Genomic DNA, 16395 nt, shown 5'->3' with positions numbered 1-16395 from the left:
CAAATCTCTAGCCACTTTAATAATTAAAAATTGGATGTAATAAATGTATAACTAGTCACTTTAAACAATGCCACTTTATATAATGTTTACATACCCTACATTACTCATCTCATATGTATATACTGTACTCTATACCATCTACTGCATCTTGCCTATGCCGTTCGGCCATCGCTCATCCATATATTTATATGTACATATTCTTATTCATTCCTTTACACTTGTGTGTAAAAGGTAGTTGTTGTGAAATTGTTAGATTACTTGTTAGATATTGCTGCATGGTCGGAACTAGAAGCACAAGCATTTCGCTACACTCACATTAACATCTGCTAACCATGTGTATGTGACCAATAAAATTAGATTTGATTTGATTTATATGTCTACAGTGCCTATAAAAGTCTACAATCCCCTTGGATATCTTCAGATTTTATTGTGTTACGAAGTAGGATTAAAATAAGATTTAGACTAATTTTCCTTTTTGGCAACTATCTACATGAAATACTATAATATCCAAGTGGAAGAAAAATGTGATATATTTTTTAAGATGAATGAAAAATAAAACACTACTATTCGTTGATTAGATAAGTATTCACCTCCTGAGTCAATACATGTTAGACTCACTTTTGGCAGCGATTACAGCTGTGAGTCTTCTTGGGTAAGTCTCATAAGAGCTTTGCACACCTGTATTGTGCCATATATGCCCATTGTTCTTTTCACAATTCCTCCAGCTTTGTCAAGGTTTTGGGTATCATAGCTAGACAGCAATTTTCAAGTCTTGCCAAGCAGATTTAAGTCAAAACTGTAACTTGGCCACTCAGAAACATCCACTGTCTTCTTGGTAAGCAACTCCAGTGTAGATTTGGCTTTGTGTAGTAGGTTATTGTCCTGTTGAAAGGTGAATTCCTTTCCCAGTCTGGTGTAAAGCAGACTGAAGCAGTTTTTTCTCTAGGAGTTTGCCTGTGTTTAGCTCCATCACATTAATTTTCATACTGAAAAACTCTCCAGTCTTTGTCATTGTCAGGCATACACATACCATGCATTTAGGCCAAAATGTTTATTCCTTTAGAGTATTTTTGTTGTTGTTGCAGTATTACTTTAGTGTCGTGTTGCGTACATATGCATGTTTTGGAATATTTCTGTCTACATATTTCCCCAATTTTTTTCACTCTGTCAATTAGGTTAATACAATGCTGTTGATCCATCCTCATTTTTTTTTTTACCATCACAGCCACTCTGCAGCTGTTTTAAAATCACCAACGGCCTCATAGCGACATCTCTAAGCAGTTTATTTCCTGTCCTGCAGCTCAGTTCAGGAGGAAGACTGCATCTTTGATGTGTCTAAGTAGTTTAATGCATCATCCACAGCATAATTATTAACTGGACCGTGCTTAAAGATATATTTCATGTCTGATTTGTTATTGTTACACATCTACCAATCACTGCTCTTCTTTATGAGGCTTTCGAAAAGTCCCCTGGTCATTTTAGTTGAATATGTGCTTGAAATTCAATACTTGACTAAGGGACCTTTATAGATGTTGTATGTATGGGACAGAGGAAGGGGTAGTTATTCAAAAATCATGTCAACCCCTATTATTTCACACAGAGTGAGTCCATATAAGTTATTAATATGTGATTTGTTACATTTGACTTATTTTTCTCCCCAATTTCGTCATATCCAATTACGATCTTGACTCATCGCTGCAACTCCCCAACGGGCTCGGGAGAGGCAAAGGTCAAGTCACGCGTCCTCTGAAACATGACCCGCCAAACCACGCTCCTTAACACCCGCCTGCTTAACCCAGAAGAATGTGTCGGAGGAAACACTGTTCAACTGAAGACAGAAGTCAGCCTGCAGGCGCACGGCCCGGTACAAGGAGTCGCTAGAGTACGATGAGCCAAGTAAAGCCCCCCCCCCCCAGCGTGACAATCCAATTATGATCTTGTCTCATCGCTGCAACTCCCCAACGGGCTCGGGAGAGGCGAAGGTCAAGTCACGCGTCAAGAGTTCAATCTTAGGTTAATCAGAACAGAGAATCTTCTGTCTCATGGTCTGAGAGCCCTTTAGGTGCCTTTTGGCAAACTCCAAGGGGCTGTCATGTGCCTTTTACTGAGGAGTGGCTTCCGTCTGGCCACTCTACCATAAAGGCCTGATTGGTTGATTGCTGCAGAGATGATTTTCCTTCCGGAAGGTTCTCCCATCTCCACAGAGGAACTCTGGAGCTCTGTCAGAGTGACCAATGGGTTCTTGGGCACATCTCTAACCAAGGCCCTTCTCTCCCGATTGCTCAGTTTGGCTGAGCGGCCAGCTCTATGAGTCTTGGTGGTTCCAAACTTTTTCCATTGAAGAATGATGGAGGCCACTGTGTTCTTGGGGACCTTCAATGCTGCATAAATATTTTGGTACCCTTCCCCAGATCTGTGCCTCGACACAATCCTGTCTCGGAGGTCCTCGGGCAATTCCTTTGACCTCATGGCTTGGTTTTTGCTCTGACATGCACTGTCAACTGTGGGACCTTGTATAGACAGGTATGCCTTTCCAAATCATGCCCAATCAATTGAATTTACCACAGGTGGACTCCAATCAAGTGGTAGAAACACCTCAAGGATGATCAATAGAAACAAGATGCACCTGAGCTCAACTTCGAGTCTCATAGCAAAGGGTCTGAATACTTATGTAAATACGTTTTTATTTAGTTTTTTATATATTTGTTATTATGGGGTAGTGTGTGTAGATTGATGAGGAAAACATTTAATTTAATCAATTTTAGAATAAAGCTGTAACATAACAAAATGTGGGAAAAGTCAAGGGGTCTGAATACTTTCCAAATTCACTGTCAGCAAGTGTGTGTATGTTTTAGTATACTGGGTCCTTGTGATTAAATACAAAATTACCTTCAAAGCATATTCAGCACCTATATAATAATTACCATGTAGCATGCCCAGCGTCTCCTGATTTGAAGGTTGACTTCAGACGGTTGTGATTTGAGTTTCAAATGGCTATTATGCAGCATGTACCCTGTGAGTAGAGAAACTGATGTGTCTGCTAGGTCATTGTGATCATGCACACAGGGTCTCCCTCCATGTTGAAAGCTGATGCACTTTGTCATGCTGATCAGCAGAATGAGTCGTGTTCCTCCTCCTCAGATAACGTACACCATTGCCAAGACCTACCAGCCTCTGAAGCCAGGGACTGTCCTCGCGTTCCAGAATGCAGCCCTGGGGAGCGTTGGTGAGTCACACACACGCTGGAATACTTTATTCAAAAAGTCACATTGACGAGAGTACATTCTGAGTACAAAGAACTAAAGTATTTTAAAGGTCATAGGGATACTTGGAATCGTTTCATTATGAGTCATTCATACATCCACACACAAACAAATACACACAGACACACAACTGTTTTTGTCTGAAGGATTATGGGGCTGGAAATAATTGCTATTGCATGCAGGCCCTTGATAAGATCTCAAGCTTACAGGTATTCTCTCTGGCTCTCAAAGATCCCCCCCCCCCCCCCCCAAAAAAAATAAAGAACATACTGTTTTTAATACAGTGCACTGAAGCTCTTCACATAATGAAAGCATTATAGGGGTTTGTTAAACAGACAAGTTAGAAACTGTATTACTGTATTTGTTTGGTATTAAATGGTAAGAAGGTTGGGCCTTTGTCATCAAATATAAAAAAAAAATATATATATATACACAACAAAAAAAAAGCCATATATCAGACTGGCCAATAAAAATAAAAGATTAAGATGGACAAAAGAACACAGACACTGGACAGAGGAACTCTGCCTAGAAGGCAAGCATCCCTGAGTCGCCTCTTCACTGTTGACGTTGAGACTGGAGTTTTGCGGGTAGTATTTTATGAAGCTGCCAGTACTGCCAAAACAAGCAAGTATAGTGTAGAAAATACTGTACCATGTAAACCGATGTGAAATATATTCCCCATAAGCAAAAATCTAGTATTTTCAGCTGTTTGACGCTGGTGTACAAAACCCAAGGTAAAAGACACCAAAAACTAAACTTAAGAACGGGAACCATAGAAATAGCATACATAAAACAGATATACCGTTTCTTAGACTATTTTTAAATGAGAATGACAGATCTATAACACACATTTCTATGTGAATTTGGTCAGGTTGCCTAAAAAGTTACATAATGCAGCTTTAAGTGTGATATAAAAAAATGTATTAACCTTTCTGATCTCCCCATCCCGGATCCGGGATCGTGAATACAGACTCAAGCTCATTACCATAACGCAACGTTAACTATTCATGAAAATCGCAAATGAAATGAAATAAATATGCTAGCTCTCATGCTTAGCCTTTTGTTAACAACACTGTCATCTCAGATTTTCTAAATATGCTTCTCAACCATTGCAAAACAAGCATTTGTGTAACAGTATTGATGGCTAACGTAGCATTTAGCATTAGCATTCAGCTGGCAACATTTACACAAAAAAACAGAAAAGCATTCAAATAAAATCATTTACCTTTGAAGAACTTCAGATGTTTTCAATGAGGAGACTCTCAGATAGCAAATGTTCAGTTTTTCCTGAAAGATTATTTGTTTAGGACAAATCGCTCCGTTTTCTGCGTCACGTTTAGCTATGAAAAAACCCCTGTATCCAGGATTGTGTAAATCTATCAGCAAGCTCATTAGCATAACACAACGTTAACTATTTATGAAAATCGCAAATGAAATGAAATAAATATGCCATCTCTCAAGCTTAGCCTTTTGTAAACAACACTGTCATCTCAGATTTTCAAAATATGCTTCTCAACCATAGGAAAACAATCATTTGTGTAAAAGTAGCTAGCTAGCGTTAGCATTTAGCGTTAGCATTTAGCGTTAGCATTAGCGTTGGCATCCAGCACGCAACATTAACAAAAACATAAAAGCCTTCAAATAAAATCATTTACCTTTGAAGAACTTCTGATGTTTTCAATGAGGATACTCTCAGTTAGATAGCAGATGCTCAGTTTTTCCAAAAAGATTCCTTGTGTATTAGAAATAGCTCCGTTTTATACATCACATTTGGCTACCAAAAAAAATCCGAAAATTCAGTCCTCAAAACGCGAACTTTTTTCCAAATTAACTCCATAATATCGACTGAAAACATGGCAAACGTTGTTTAGAATCAATCATCAAGGTGTTTTTCACATATCTCTTAATTGATACATCGTTCTTGGACACATGCTTTCTCCCCTGAATCAAATGGTAAAGTAGAAGCAGCTGGCAATTGCGCACCGAATTCGACGCAGGACACCAGGCGGACACTTGGAAAATGTAGTCTCTTATGGTCAATCTTCCAATGATATGCCTACAAATACGTCACAATGCTGCTAAGACCTTGGGCGAACGACAGAAAGTGTAGGCTCATTCCTTGCGCAATCACAGCCATATAAGGAGACAATGGAAAACAGAGCTTCAGAAATTCTGCTAATTCCTGGTTGATGCATCATCTTGGTTTCGCCTGTAGAATGAGTTCTGGGGCATTTACAGACAAAATCTTTGCAGATTCTGAAACTTCAGAGTGTTTTCTTTCCAAAACTGTCAAGAATATGCATAGTCGAGCATCTTTTCGTGACAAAATATCGCGCTTAAAACGGGAACGTTTTTTATCCAAAAATGAAATAGCGCCCCTAGAGATCTAACAGGTTAATGGTGATCCACATCAAATCAGCATAACCAATATTTCAGTGTAGCTTTTCTCAAGGAAAGCTAAATCTCTCTACCACCCCCTCTCTCTTCCCCCCAGAGATGAAGCAGTTCTTGAGCAACCGTAGGCGTGACTCCCACATGAACTGGTTTGATAGTTCTTCGGACTGGGAGCAGGAGCTGGAGAGGACCGGGGCCTGCGGCTGGAGGGTCAGCTCTGTCAATGACCGCTTTGAGATGTCCACCAGGTAGCCTATACACCCACCACCTGAAACTTTCCTGGTGGTTCACCTGTTTGGAACTTTATTAGTGGAAAATATAAAATATGTTATATAGTTGCCCACTCTGGTCCTGTTAGTGTTGGGCTGGAACAGAAGCCTGCGCACACTGTGCTCCTAGTGTAAAGTCAGTGTCCTAGCCCAAATGCCCATTAAACTTGCAATGGTTAATGTCATTTTATCCTACTTCATGTCAGTCTGCCCAAGTTCAACGTGGTCCCTCAGAAAGTTCTAGACACTGAGCTGAAGAAGACCTTTGCCCACTTCAACGAGGGACGCATTCCTGTAAGTAGAACTCTACCACTCATCAATATTAGTCATTCTTGTAAGTAGAACTCTACCACTCATCAATATCAGTCATTCCTGTAAGTAGAACTCTACCACTCATCAATATCAGTCATTCCTGTAAGTAGAACTCTACCACTCATCAATATTAGTCATTCCTGTAAGTAGAACTCTACCACTCATCAATATCAGTCATTCCTGTAAGTAGAACTCTACCACTCATCAATATCAGTCATTCCTGTAAGTAGAACTCTACCACTCATCAATATCAGTCATTCCTGTAAGTAGAACTCTACCACTCATCAATATCAGTCATTCCTGTAAGTAGAACTTTACCACTCATCATATGACCCCTCAATATCAGTCAGGTCAGAAAACCCAGTTAAAATCTCATGCCCTGGTCACTAAGAACTCATACAGGGATTTTAGAACATATCCAAAAACCATTACTATTGAGACCACGTTGTGTCTAAATCTGTGTGACTGTTGTCCTCCAGCGCTGGTGTTGGCGTCATCCTCGGGGCAGTGACCTGCTACGGATGGCCAGCTTCCAGAACAACATCTATCATGAGAAGGATGACATCAGGTGTGTGTGTGTGTGTGTGTGTGTGTGTGTGAGAGAGAGAGAGACAGAGGAAGATAGAGATAAACATAGTCATAGTGTTGTTGATTGCTTTTATGGCAAAGGCTATTGCTTCTCAACAGAATGTTTAAGTCAAAACTAACCTGTAATCATGTACATGTTACCCGTCCATTCTTGAGATGGGACAGGTTAGCAGGCTTTTGTGAAATGCTATTCCTTGTGCATGTCTGAGACAGAGCTTAGCCTGGGGGCAAGACAGTTTACTAGCCCTGGGCTATGGTTACAAAGTAATGGAATGTGACATGTCTAATCACAGAGAATAATGCTAAGGGCTCCCTGTGTGTCTGTCCTGTGGGGTGTTACTGTAGGAACCTGGAGTTGATCCTGTTTGGGGGCCAGTCTCTATGTGTGGTGGTGGAGCTGGGAGACGAGATGCCTTCACCCACAGACATACAGCTGGCACACACCCGCCTACGGGCTCTGTGTCTGGGAGGTCAGTACAAACCTTCTGCACCTTTTGGAAAGTCAAGTGTATTAGTCTGTGTTTTAATGTATCTGACCAAGACCCACATTGGATAAAATGTTGGTCAAAATGTTGCTACAGTGCATTTAAACATAGGAGTGTATTCTGTTTCCGTTTCACATGATAGCCTGTAACCAGTGACATTTGAGTGGGGTTGCCAGTTTCACATGATAGCCTGTAACCAGTGACATTTGAGTGGGGTTGCCAGTTTCACATGATAGCCTGTAACCAGTGACATTTGAGTGGGGTTGCCAGTTTCACATGATAGCCTGTAACCAGTGACATTTGAGTGGGGTTGCCAGTTTCACATGATAGCCTGTAACCAGTGACATTTGAGTGGGGTTGCCAGTTTCATTGGCAAGCCCTCCCCTTGCCTCTCCCGTGCCGTCTTTTTTTATTTGTTGACAAATTAATTCGCTTTAGCACAGGTTTTACGCCGCATCTATGGAGGGGCACTCTAGCCCTGAGGGACAGTGGGCATGCAGATTTTATAGAGGACATAAAGTGGTGTTAATCTGTTTCCATGTGCTTCCCATTACAATGCTACTGAGACAGAGATGGTGGGCTAGTAGAGATCACATCCAGATGACAAGACCCCAGACACCAATTTACCTCCTGAAATTACGGATTTGGATTCAAGACAAAATCCCCAATAAATGAATGTATACCCCCTCATATAAGTGTACTCCAGTGGTGTAAAGTACTTAAGTAAAAATACTTTAAAGGACTACTTAAGGAGTTGCTATTTATATTTTTGACTTCTTTTACTCCACTACATTCCTAAATAGAATAATGTACTTTTTACTCCTTACATTTTCCCTGACACCCAAAAGTACTCATTACATTTTGAACGCTTAGGAGGACAGGAAATTTGTCTAATTCTCGCACTTATCAAGAGAACATCCCTGGTCATCTCTACTGCCTCTGATCTGGCAGACTCACTAAACACAAATGCTTCATTTGTAAACTATGTTTGAGTGTTGAACTGTGCCCCTAGCTATCCGTCAATAAAAAAATTGAATTATGTCGTCTGGTTTGCTTAATATAAGACATGTTTAATGATTTATACTTTTACCTTTTATACTTAAGTACATTTCAAACCAAATGCTTTTAGACTTTTACTCAAGTAGTATTTTACTGGGGGACTTTCACTTTTACTGGAGCCATTTCCTTTGAAGGTATCTTTACTTTACAAGTATGAAAATGAGGTACTTTTCCGATCACTGGCGTACACTACTCTTATTTTACGATATGTGAGCACCATGTGATGGTGGCGTGTTTTTCCTGACGCTTCTTCCTCTAATGCTGTGAGATGTCAAACATCTTTGAGAGACTGTTTCCTAGACTAGGAGACAACTAGTTTCCTAGACAACACCCTCTCTGTTGTGCTGATGTGGAGTTCACAGGGACAGGGCAGGGCACACCACAGGTCACTGACTCCCATTGGCTCACACATTGCCAACACAATGCTCACATTGTTTGGTTTATTGTGTGATACCTCTACACAAGGCCAAGGGATTTGGATAGACAACAACCACACACATCTATGGGCCTCACTCATCATGTCATGCTTCAACTACCTTAACAATTGTGAAATATTTTTTTAAGACTAAAACAATATGTTTCAGAAGATATTTATTTACAACCAAACTCATTTGATATGCAGAGCTATGGATCTTATTTAAAGATTTCAGGTGCAATAGTATATCTTAAAACTTGTCAAATCCCCACTCTAATTTATGTACAATAAAGCTCCTTCGACAAAAACATGAACAAGGTTTCTTTGTCTTCTGTGTTGGTCCACAGACATCTCCACATCTGTGTCGGTGCCAGATGACAAATGGCTGTCTACGCTGGAGAGCACCCATTGGCTGGACTACACCAGGTGAGCGGTCCTGATTGGCTTCTCATCAAAGCAATAAATCATCTGTAATAAATGTGCCGGGCCTACATTGATTTGGCTGATTTTTTTTTATGTCTACCTAGCAATGATCGTGAATAGCGCAATGTTGATGTAGTATGAATGTACCATTATAGCACATTAGCCTATCCCTGGTTGAATATGTGGTTTTATTGTGTTACATTAGCTGTAAGCAGATTTAGAATGCTCTAACATACTGTTACAGAACATACCGTTAGCATGAGGTTATAATAGGCCTACACACATGGATGTTGAATGTAGCTCTCATATATTCAACACGTGAGCCTGCTATATCTACACAGTAGACCAAGACCTAGTGCATAGCTTTTTTTACAGGCTTACACACATGGATGTTGAAGCGTCTATGTGCTGAAACAAGCTAGAACTGTGATAGTAGCATAGCATTAGCCTGATTCGCATGCTGCTCTGCTCCCTCCCCAGGTGCTGTCTGAGGAAAGCTGCTGAGGTGGCCTGCCTGCTCCGCGGAGGTCACCTGACCGTGGTGCTGCAAGGTGAGTCACATGACGAGGGCCAAGCAGCACCGAATATTCAATCCGTTCATTTATTATTCACGCTGCGTCCCTCATTAAAGCGGCGTTAGGGCTTACCCTGAAGGAGACTCTTACTGTAGATGCACTACTCTACTAGGACACCAATACATAGTGATGGAAAAAGTACCCAATTTTCCAACTTGAGTAAAAGTAAAGACACCTTAAAAGGAAATGACTCAAGTAAAAGTCACCCAGGAAAATACTACTTGAGTAAAAGCTTTAAAGTATTTGGTTTTAAATGTAGTATAAGTATAAATGATTTAAAATGTCTTATATTAAGCAAACCAGACGACAGGATTTTCTTGTTTTTTAAAATTACGGATAGCCAGGGGCATGGTCCAACACTCAGACATAATTAACAAACGAAGCATTTGTGTTTAGTGAGTCTGCCAAGTCAGAGACAGTAGGGATGACCAGGGATATTCTCTTGATAAGTGCGTGAATTAGACAATTTTCCTGTCCTGCTAAGCATTCAAAATGTAATGAGTACTTTTGGGTGTCAGGAAAAATGTAGGGATTAGAAAGTGGATTATTTTCTTTAAGAATGTATTGGAGTAAAAGTAAAAGTTGTCAAAAATATAAATAGTAAAGTAGAGTACAGATTCCCCCAAAAACTACTTAAGTACTTTACACCACAGCTAATACAGCAGGTGGTAGTCTATTGTGTCTGTTGAGATTGTGTTAGGATAGTGTACTATATTGTCATGCTGACTGGCTCACTTAGTTGTGGAAGTATACAGGAGTGTGTTGGAAGTTCAAGGTGGATGCCAGTCTGTCTGTTTCTATTTTATCCAGCTTGTGGTTGTCTTGCCACACAAGGCAAGGACGCAGCGAACTAGCGATGTTGAACATAAATAGTCTGGCACCCAGGCTGGAGACCACGGCCTTGGAGAGATAAGTGTAATATTACGGTCTATTATAGGGAGAACAGTCTTATGGCAAACATACAGACATCCTTGACTAAATACAACTATGTTCATACATTATTATTACATGACTCCATGTACTGAAACATATAATTGGGCTGTGAGAGTCAGTCCTAGTCTGTTGATACCGAAGGTAGCTACCGCAGACTGAAAAGTCAACAGGAATCTGTGTCACATGAACAATGGCTGCTACTGCCCTGTGATTTTCCCTTCCCCCGTATGAGTTGTGTTGCCTGGCCAGTTTCAAGTGGGCCTTTTGGAGAAGAGGGTTGTATATCACCCCCATAAAACCACAGAGCTGACTGTGTCCTAAACACAAGTAAATGACTGGAGAAATGACCCAATGGCATTTTCAGACAGGCCCAGACAACACTCCCTACTGCCTGTGGTTAGAAAAAACCTGCCAACCAGATGTGGGGATTCGGGAGAAGTTCTATTCAAGTCCACAGAGGGGGGGCACTTTTTGTGAGAATGAAAGGGCTGATGTGAGACTGTAGCATTTGGATTGTCATGTTGTGTTGTTTTTTTATACAAGGCATTACCCTTCTCAAATCTTTTATTTTGTGTGTTTTTGGGGTAGATGATAAACTCAAGGACACGTCTCTTATCCTCTGAGCCTTGAATATGCATACTGTTACTGTATTCAATTACAATTGATTATTGATGGTCTATTTCCTCCTGTTGTGTGCAGAGGCGGAGGACCGAGACATGACCTGTGTGGTGTCCAGTCTGGTCCAGGTGATGTGTGACCCCCACTGCAGGACCAGGGTGGGCTTCCAGGGTCTGGTGCAGAAGGAGTGGGTGATGGCTGGACACCGCTTCCTCAGCCGCATCAACTACCACAGGGACAGCGATAAGGAAGAGGTGAGACGATAAGCTGCAACCTATCAGTAAATTCACCTATCAGTGGTCACGGGGGGGGGGGGGGCAAGGAAAGGAAACTATTTGCATTAGGACACAGTGTTTAATGCCAGTCATATGTCTTTGGGGCTCTTTCTCCCATCTTTCTTAACCCTGTGTTTTTCTCCCCACTAGGCGCCAGTGTTCCTGCTCTTCCTGGACTGTGTGTGGCAGCTTTGGGTCCAATACCCATGCCGCTTCCAGCTGACAGGGGACTTCCTGCTGGCCCTCCATGACAGTTTCCACCTGCCCCTCTTCAGCAGCTTCCTGGCCAACTGCCACAGGGAGAGGTGCAAACGTTCACAGGTAGGCCAATGTTCAGCAACACCACCGCTAATGCTGAAGCTGTAGTACTAGAGAAGATACATTGTAGGTATGCTACTGTAGGCTAACATGGAAAATGTTGGAAATACCTGTATCAAAGTTTGAAAGTCATAAATTCTGTAAACCATCTCAGATTAAAGCGGTTGATTTGCGAGGCGAGTCCACGTCATTTTTAATCCCACACATGCATCAGCTCATATTGACTTCAACGATAACTCTTGAATGAGCTCAGATTGAATCAGACGAATCACTGTTCTCTCACCTCTTCTTCCTCTCTCTCCCAGAACCTATCCCAGAGTTACACTCCAGTGAATGGCTGGAGAGACCTGGTACCCAGGGGCTCCTTCCCAGACCCCTCAGACCCCCCTCTGCCCCCTGTGTGGGACTGGGCTCTGCAGTACAGCAGCCAGAGACGTGAACGTTTCACCCAGCCAGTGCCCCCGCTCACCCTGCCACAGCCCCTACTCAACGGCAACCTCAACACCAACCCTGAGGCACACATGGTAGGAGTGAGAGGATGATATTATGGGGGATACAGTCAGGCGCAAGGAGTGTAAAAAGCACTATATAAATGCAAATCGTGCATTTGATCATTCATGTTAGGGTACTTAGTAATTCAAATGCTATTTCAATGAGCTCCTGTCTTACAAAAGCCACCCCGCTCACACACACACATAAATCCACTTACTAAATATTAACGACCATGATGAGGGATGAACACAGGCCCACTGCACCTCCGTGTGGTAGGTCTCAGTATTGCAACATGCTTAATGCAGAAAAGGGATAGTCAAACATATTACTCTCTCTTCCTCTCCTCTCCATCCCTCTTTCAGCTGAGTGACAGCGCACCAGGTTCTGTGTTCCTGCTCTCCAGGGGCTCCTTCTCCTGCTCTGCTAACCTCCTGCCCTGGCGCAGTGGAGGGGGCTCAGGCGTCTACCGGAAGAGCCACCGGAGAGGGGGGTCCTCCTCAGAGAACCTGCCGGGCCTGGAGAGGCTTCTGAAGGCCTGGGCCCTCACAGAGCTCCCTCAGGGCCACACCACCACCACATCCGGTCTCCAGGGGCCCCTGGACTCCTACGAGCCTCTGCTGCCCCTGCTCCTGGGGCCCTGCTTAGGTGTGTGGAGGGACTGCTACCTCCGTGGGGCTCTTCATGCTCAGGTATATAGGGAAGGATTATCATTCTCACTACTATACAGAGCCTAAAACACTGTTGCCATGGGGATGTTTATAATAGCCTACTCTACTGGTATGTGGGTGGGTGATCAAAATGAACTTTGAACTCGGTAACTGAAAAAGGATTTCAACTAGAGGTATTGCATAAAAAAATGTAGTAAGAAGTTGAAATTCATATTTTTATTCAACTGAATAGTGCAATGTTGTACTGGAAAAGCTCCTAATTTTTGTTGGTCACATTAGAAACTACATTTAGTTGCTCATGGATGACTGTAGTCATGATGGTGTTATAAACTAACAGAAACCCTGGCCATGTTGTGTCCTCAGGCATTCTCCCACCCCATCTCCTCATCCACTCAGCACCCAGTGGAACAGCTAGCCTGGGAGGTCCAGCAGCTCAGAGACAAGCTGACGTTGGCCTCCAGCCCCACTAACACAGTCCCAGCCAAGACACAGGAGCCCCGTCGGACAGATTCCAACCTCAACCAGAACACCAACAATAGCACCTTCCTCTTCCCAGCCTCCAGACCCCCTGGGCCGGTTGCCTCCAGAATCACGCCCCCTATCTCAAACCTCCAACCCAGGGTTCCTCCAGCTCGTTCTAGAGCTGGTCACAGAGACAGCAGCAAGCACACATTCCTATTTGGCCACCCATCCTCTTCAGAGTCCCGTCCAGACCAGCGTTACTTGCCCGCGCCCAATAATAATGCCAAGCTGCCCAAGAGCAACGGTCCTTCACTGGGTTCCTGAGCTCTGGGTGTCCCCTGTCAGTTAGCACAAATGGTACAAACTGTTCCCCCGGCTCTGAACTCTAGAATGAGATCACCTATACACACCCTCCAAGACTCTATTTCCTTCCCTGACACCTGATCTCTGGGTGGAACCAGATGTGATTTTCCTGTCAAGGCCTGTTTGAGTGGCTTTGAGGCAATAACAAGACGAGGAGGGTCATGTACTGAGCAGGGAGGAGAGTCTAAACTGCAGTAATAATGCATTGAGCAGTGCAAAGCACAAATAGTATTTGAAAGATTGTTTAACTTGTAACAAATTGTCTGTTTTACTGAATATGACACCCAAACTGAAGGTTCTGGTCAGCATCCCTGAGAACGTATTGGTGTTTTTAAAAGCAGCAAGCTAATACCCAAAATGAATAAGGGCTGATGATGATTGATAAGCTAATGACATAAGGGCACAAATAATGAGCTGTTGGCTGAAATATGGAATCAAATACCTCTATTGATCAGACTTCAGCTGTTTTTAGAATCATGATTTCAACGGAGTGACAACCTTCATTCTTGACCAGACGGCTATAATAGGACTGTTGTCCTGACTCGGTCTCTTAGTCCTTTTGAGTGACTACAACCTCCAGTTCCAAAACCAACTCAGCCTTGAGAGGAAAAATACAGAGAGCTGCTCACCAAGTAAACACTAGGGAGAGACATTGGCGTCACAAAAAACATGCAGTTTTAACTCCAGGCATTTTGTCCAGCAAATTTAACCTGGAATTTAGGGCACTGGAGCTATTTTGGTGCCGTTCCCATATCTTTATACTTGCATGCATGCTAGTAGTGAACAATGAGAGGCATAAGCTGAGTTGTGTGACTCTGTATCATAACCCTGTTTTTCAGAATATGGCCATGGTCAGTTAATATTGCTGTAAGTGTGCATGATTGGGATAAAAGTGCTAATATTTCTATTGTCTGTGCATCTCTATTGAGAGTTCGAAGTATTATTGACCAACTTTGGTTGCGTAAGAATTTCAGAAATTGTAACGATACATTTTTAAGTGATCGTGACCAAGATGAGTATTACTCTTTTTTTTTCCCCTTATGCTGTCATTGTGCAAACCATAAGTTCTGATGGTTCATATTTATAATTTACTTTTATTTGGTACTTCTAGATGTAGCTTTAAGGTAAGCAACTTTTTTTTCAATAGTGTATTTCTTCATGACTTGTCCTGACTGCTAGTTTCGTATTCAGCTTGCATTCAGGTCGAGGACTTCTAAATGCGTCATTTCATTCAAAACCCAGTGAGCTATTGGGACTGGGCTACTCAGTCCAGCCAGATTGTTGTTTGCATGATGTGGATATTAAGCAGCAAATACACTGGCATGATTTCCATATACTGTAACACTCAAGACTACAGGGATGTACTGTGTGTTTATACCAAACTAGCATTTCCATACCGAGAAGTACTTGTATTGTGTGACATAGGATGAAAGGGTTTCTGGCTGGCATACAATGTATTTCTCACTGAAATGTCTCATTATGTTTATGAACTATAAAGGCTGAAGGTGGTAATGTATGTGACTTACATTGGTCTGTATTACCTACAGTCATTCCTATGCCTCAGTACGAGAGCATTTTGAATTATTCAATGGCTGTAAATATTCATTGTTGAATATCACAGCACACTGATATCAGTTACTGAATATCAGGTTGTTTGTGTTTTTGGATTTGATGCCAGTACTTTTGCTCTCGTCTTCCATGGAAAAAACAAGGTCATCACATTCCTTAATGGCATTGGCTCTACAGAGAGAAAATGAAATGTCCCTTTCAGCATGCAACCCCACTTCCTGTGTCTCTACACCATTATATATTTAAATGTTTTGGTACGAATGACACAATGATTTGCCAGATGTACATATTTTTTGTATCAGCATGTTAGGATCCTGATTAATAAACTATTATAAGTTCATAAAATCGTTGCTTTCAAGTTTCAAAGTTTATTCGCCACGTGCACAGGATCCAACAGGTGTAAAACAGAACAGTTCAATTCTTACCTTGAGAGCTCTTTCCAACAATGCAATGAAAGTAATATACAGTAGATAATGGAATTAAAAAATACAAGTAAGAATAAAAACCTCGAACTATGACGAGAGCTGAAGAACAGGAGAATGCAAGTATTTACAGTATTTACCTTATTCAATGTGCAGGGGTACTGGAGTGGTTGAGGTGGGTTTAAACATGAAAAGTGACTGGTAGTAGGATATACATGTAAACAGGAGTAATAGTGACCAGTAGCAGTATAAATAGATAAATACTAATGGTAATAGCAATCAATAGTCAATGGACAGCAGCGTAATGGAGTAATACATCAAATCAATACTCATTCTAGCATAGGTTTTGTCAGTGGGTAGAGTAGAGACCTGTGAATAGGCATAGAGTCCGTGTGGATAGTCTGTGGGAGAGCAGTTAGTTAGCCATTAAGCCTTATGGCCAGGGGATAGAAGCTGTCTGAGCCTTGATGCACCTGTACCGTCTGCCAGATG

At 42.0% G+C, this 16395-nt stretch overlaps 1 protein-coding gene across 1 annotated transcript in view; it reads left to right on the top strand.

The window, feature by feature from the left end:
- The window catches only part of LOC110515141 (myotubularin-related protein 11), a 36495-nt gene extending 20669 nt beyond the window's left edge, over positions 1 to 15826 (top strand). The window contains exons 6-17 of the mRNA XM_021594161.3: positions 3142 to 3226; positions 5758 to 5905; positions 6133 to 6220; positions 6718 to 6806; positions 7172 to 7296; positions 9133 to 9211; positions 9689 to 9759; positions 11416 to 11588; positions 11760 to 11930; positions 12233 to 12451; positions 12782 to 13108; positions 13451 to 15826. Coding sequence (XP_021449836.3) covers positions 3142 to 3226; positions 5758 to 5905; positions 6133 to 6220; positions 6718 to 6806; positions 7172 to 7296; positions 9133 to 9211; positions 9689 to 9759; positions 11416 to 11588; positions 11760 to 11930; positions 12233 to 12451; positions 12782 to 13108; positions 13451 to 13873 — 1998 coding nt within the window. The 3' untranslated portion in view covers positions 13874 to 15826. The remainder of the gene's footprint in view (positions 1 to 3141; positions 3227 to 5757; positions 5906 to 6132; positions 6221 to 6717; positions 6807 to 7171; positions 7297 to 9132; positions 9212 to 9688; positions 9760 to 11415; positions 11589 to 11759; positions 11931 to 12232; positions 12452 to 12781; positions 13109 to 13450) is intronic.
- The last annotated feature ends 569 nt before the right edge of the window (positions 15827 to 16395 follow it).

Source organism: Oncorhynchus mykiss, chromosome 3, assembly GCF_057628025.1.
Source record: "Oncorhynchus mykiss isolate SJ-2025 chromosome 3, ASM5762802v1, whole genome shotgun sequence".
NCBI classification, from domain to species: domain Eukaryota; kingdom Metazoa; phylum Chordata; class Actinopteri; order Salmoniformes; family Salmonidae; genus Oncorhynchus; species Oncorhynchus mykiss.
The sequence above is the reverse complement of the archived record's forward strand: the minus strand, read 5'-3'. Positions and strand labels throughout refer to the sequence as shown.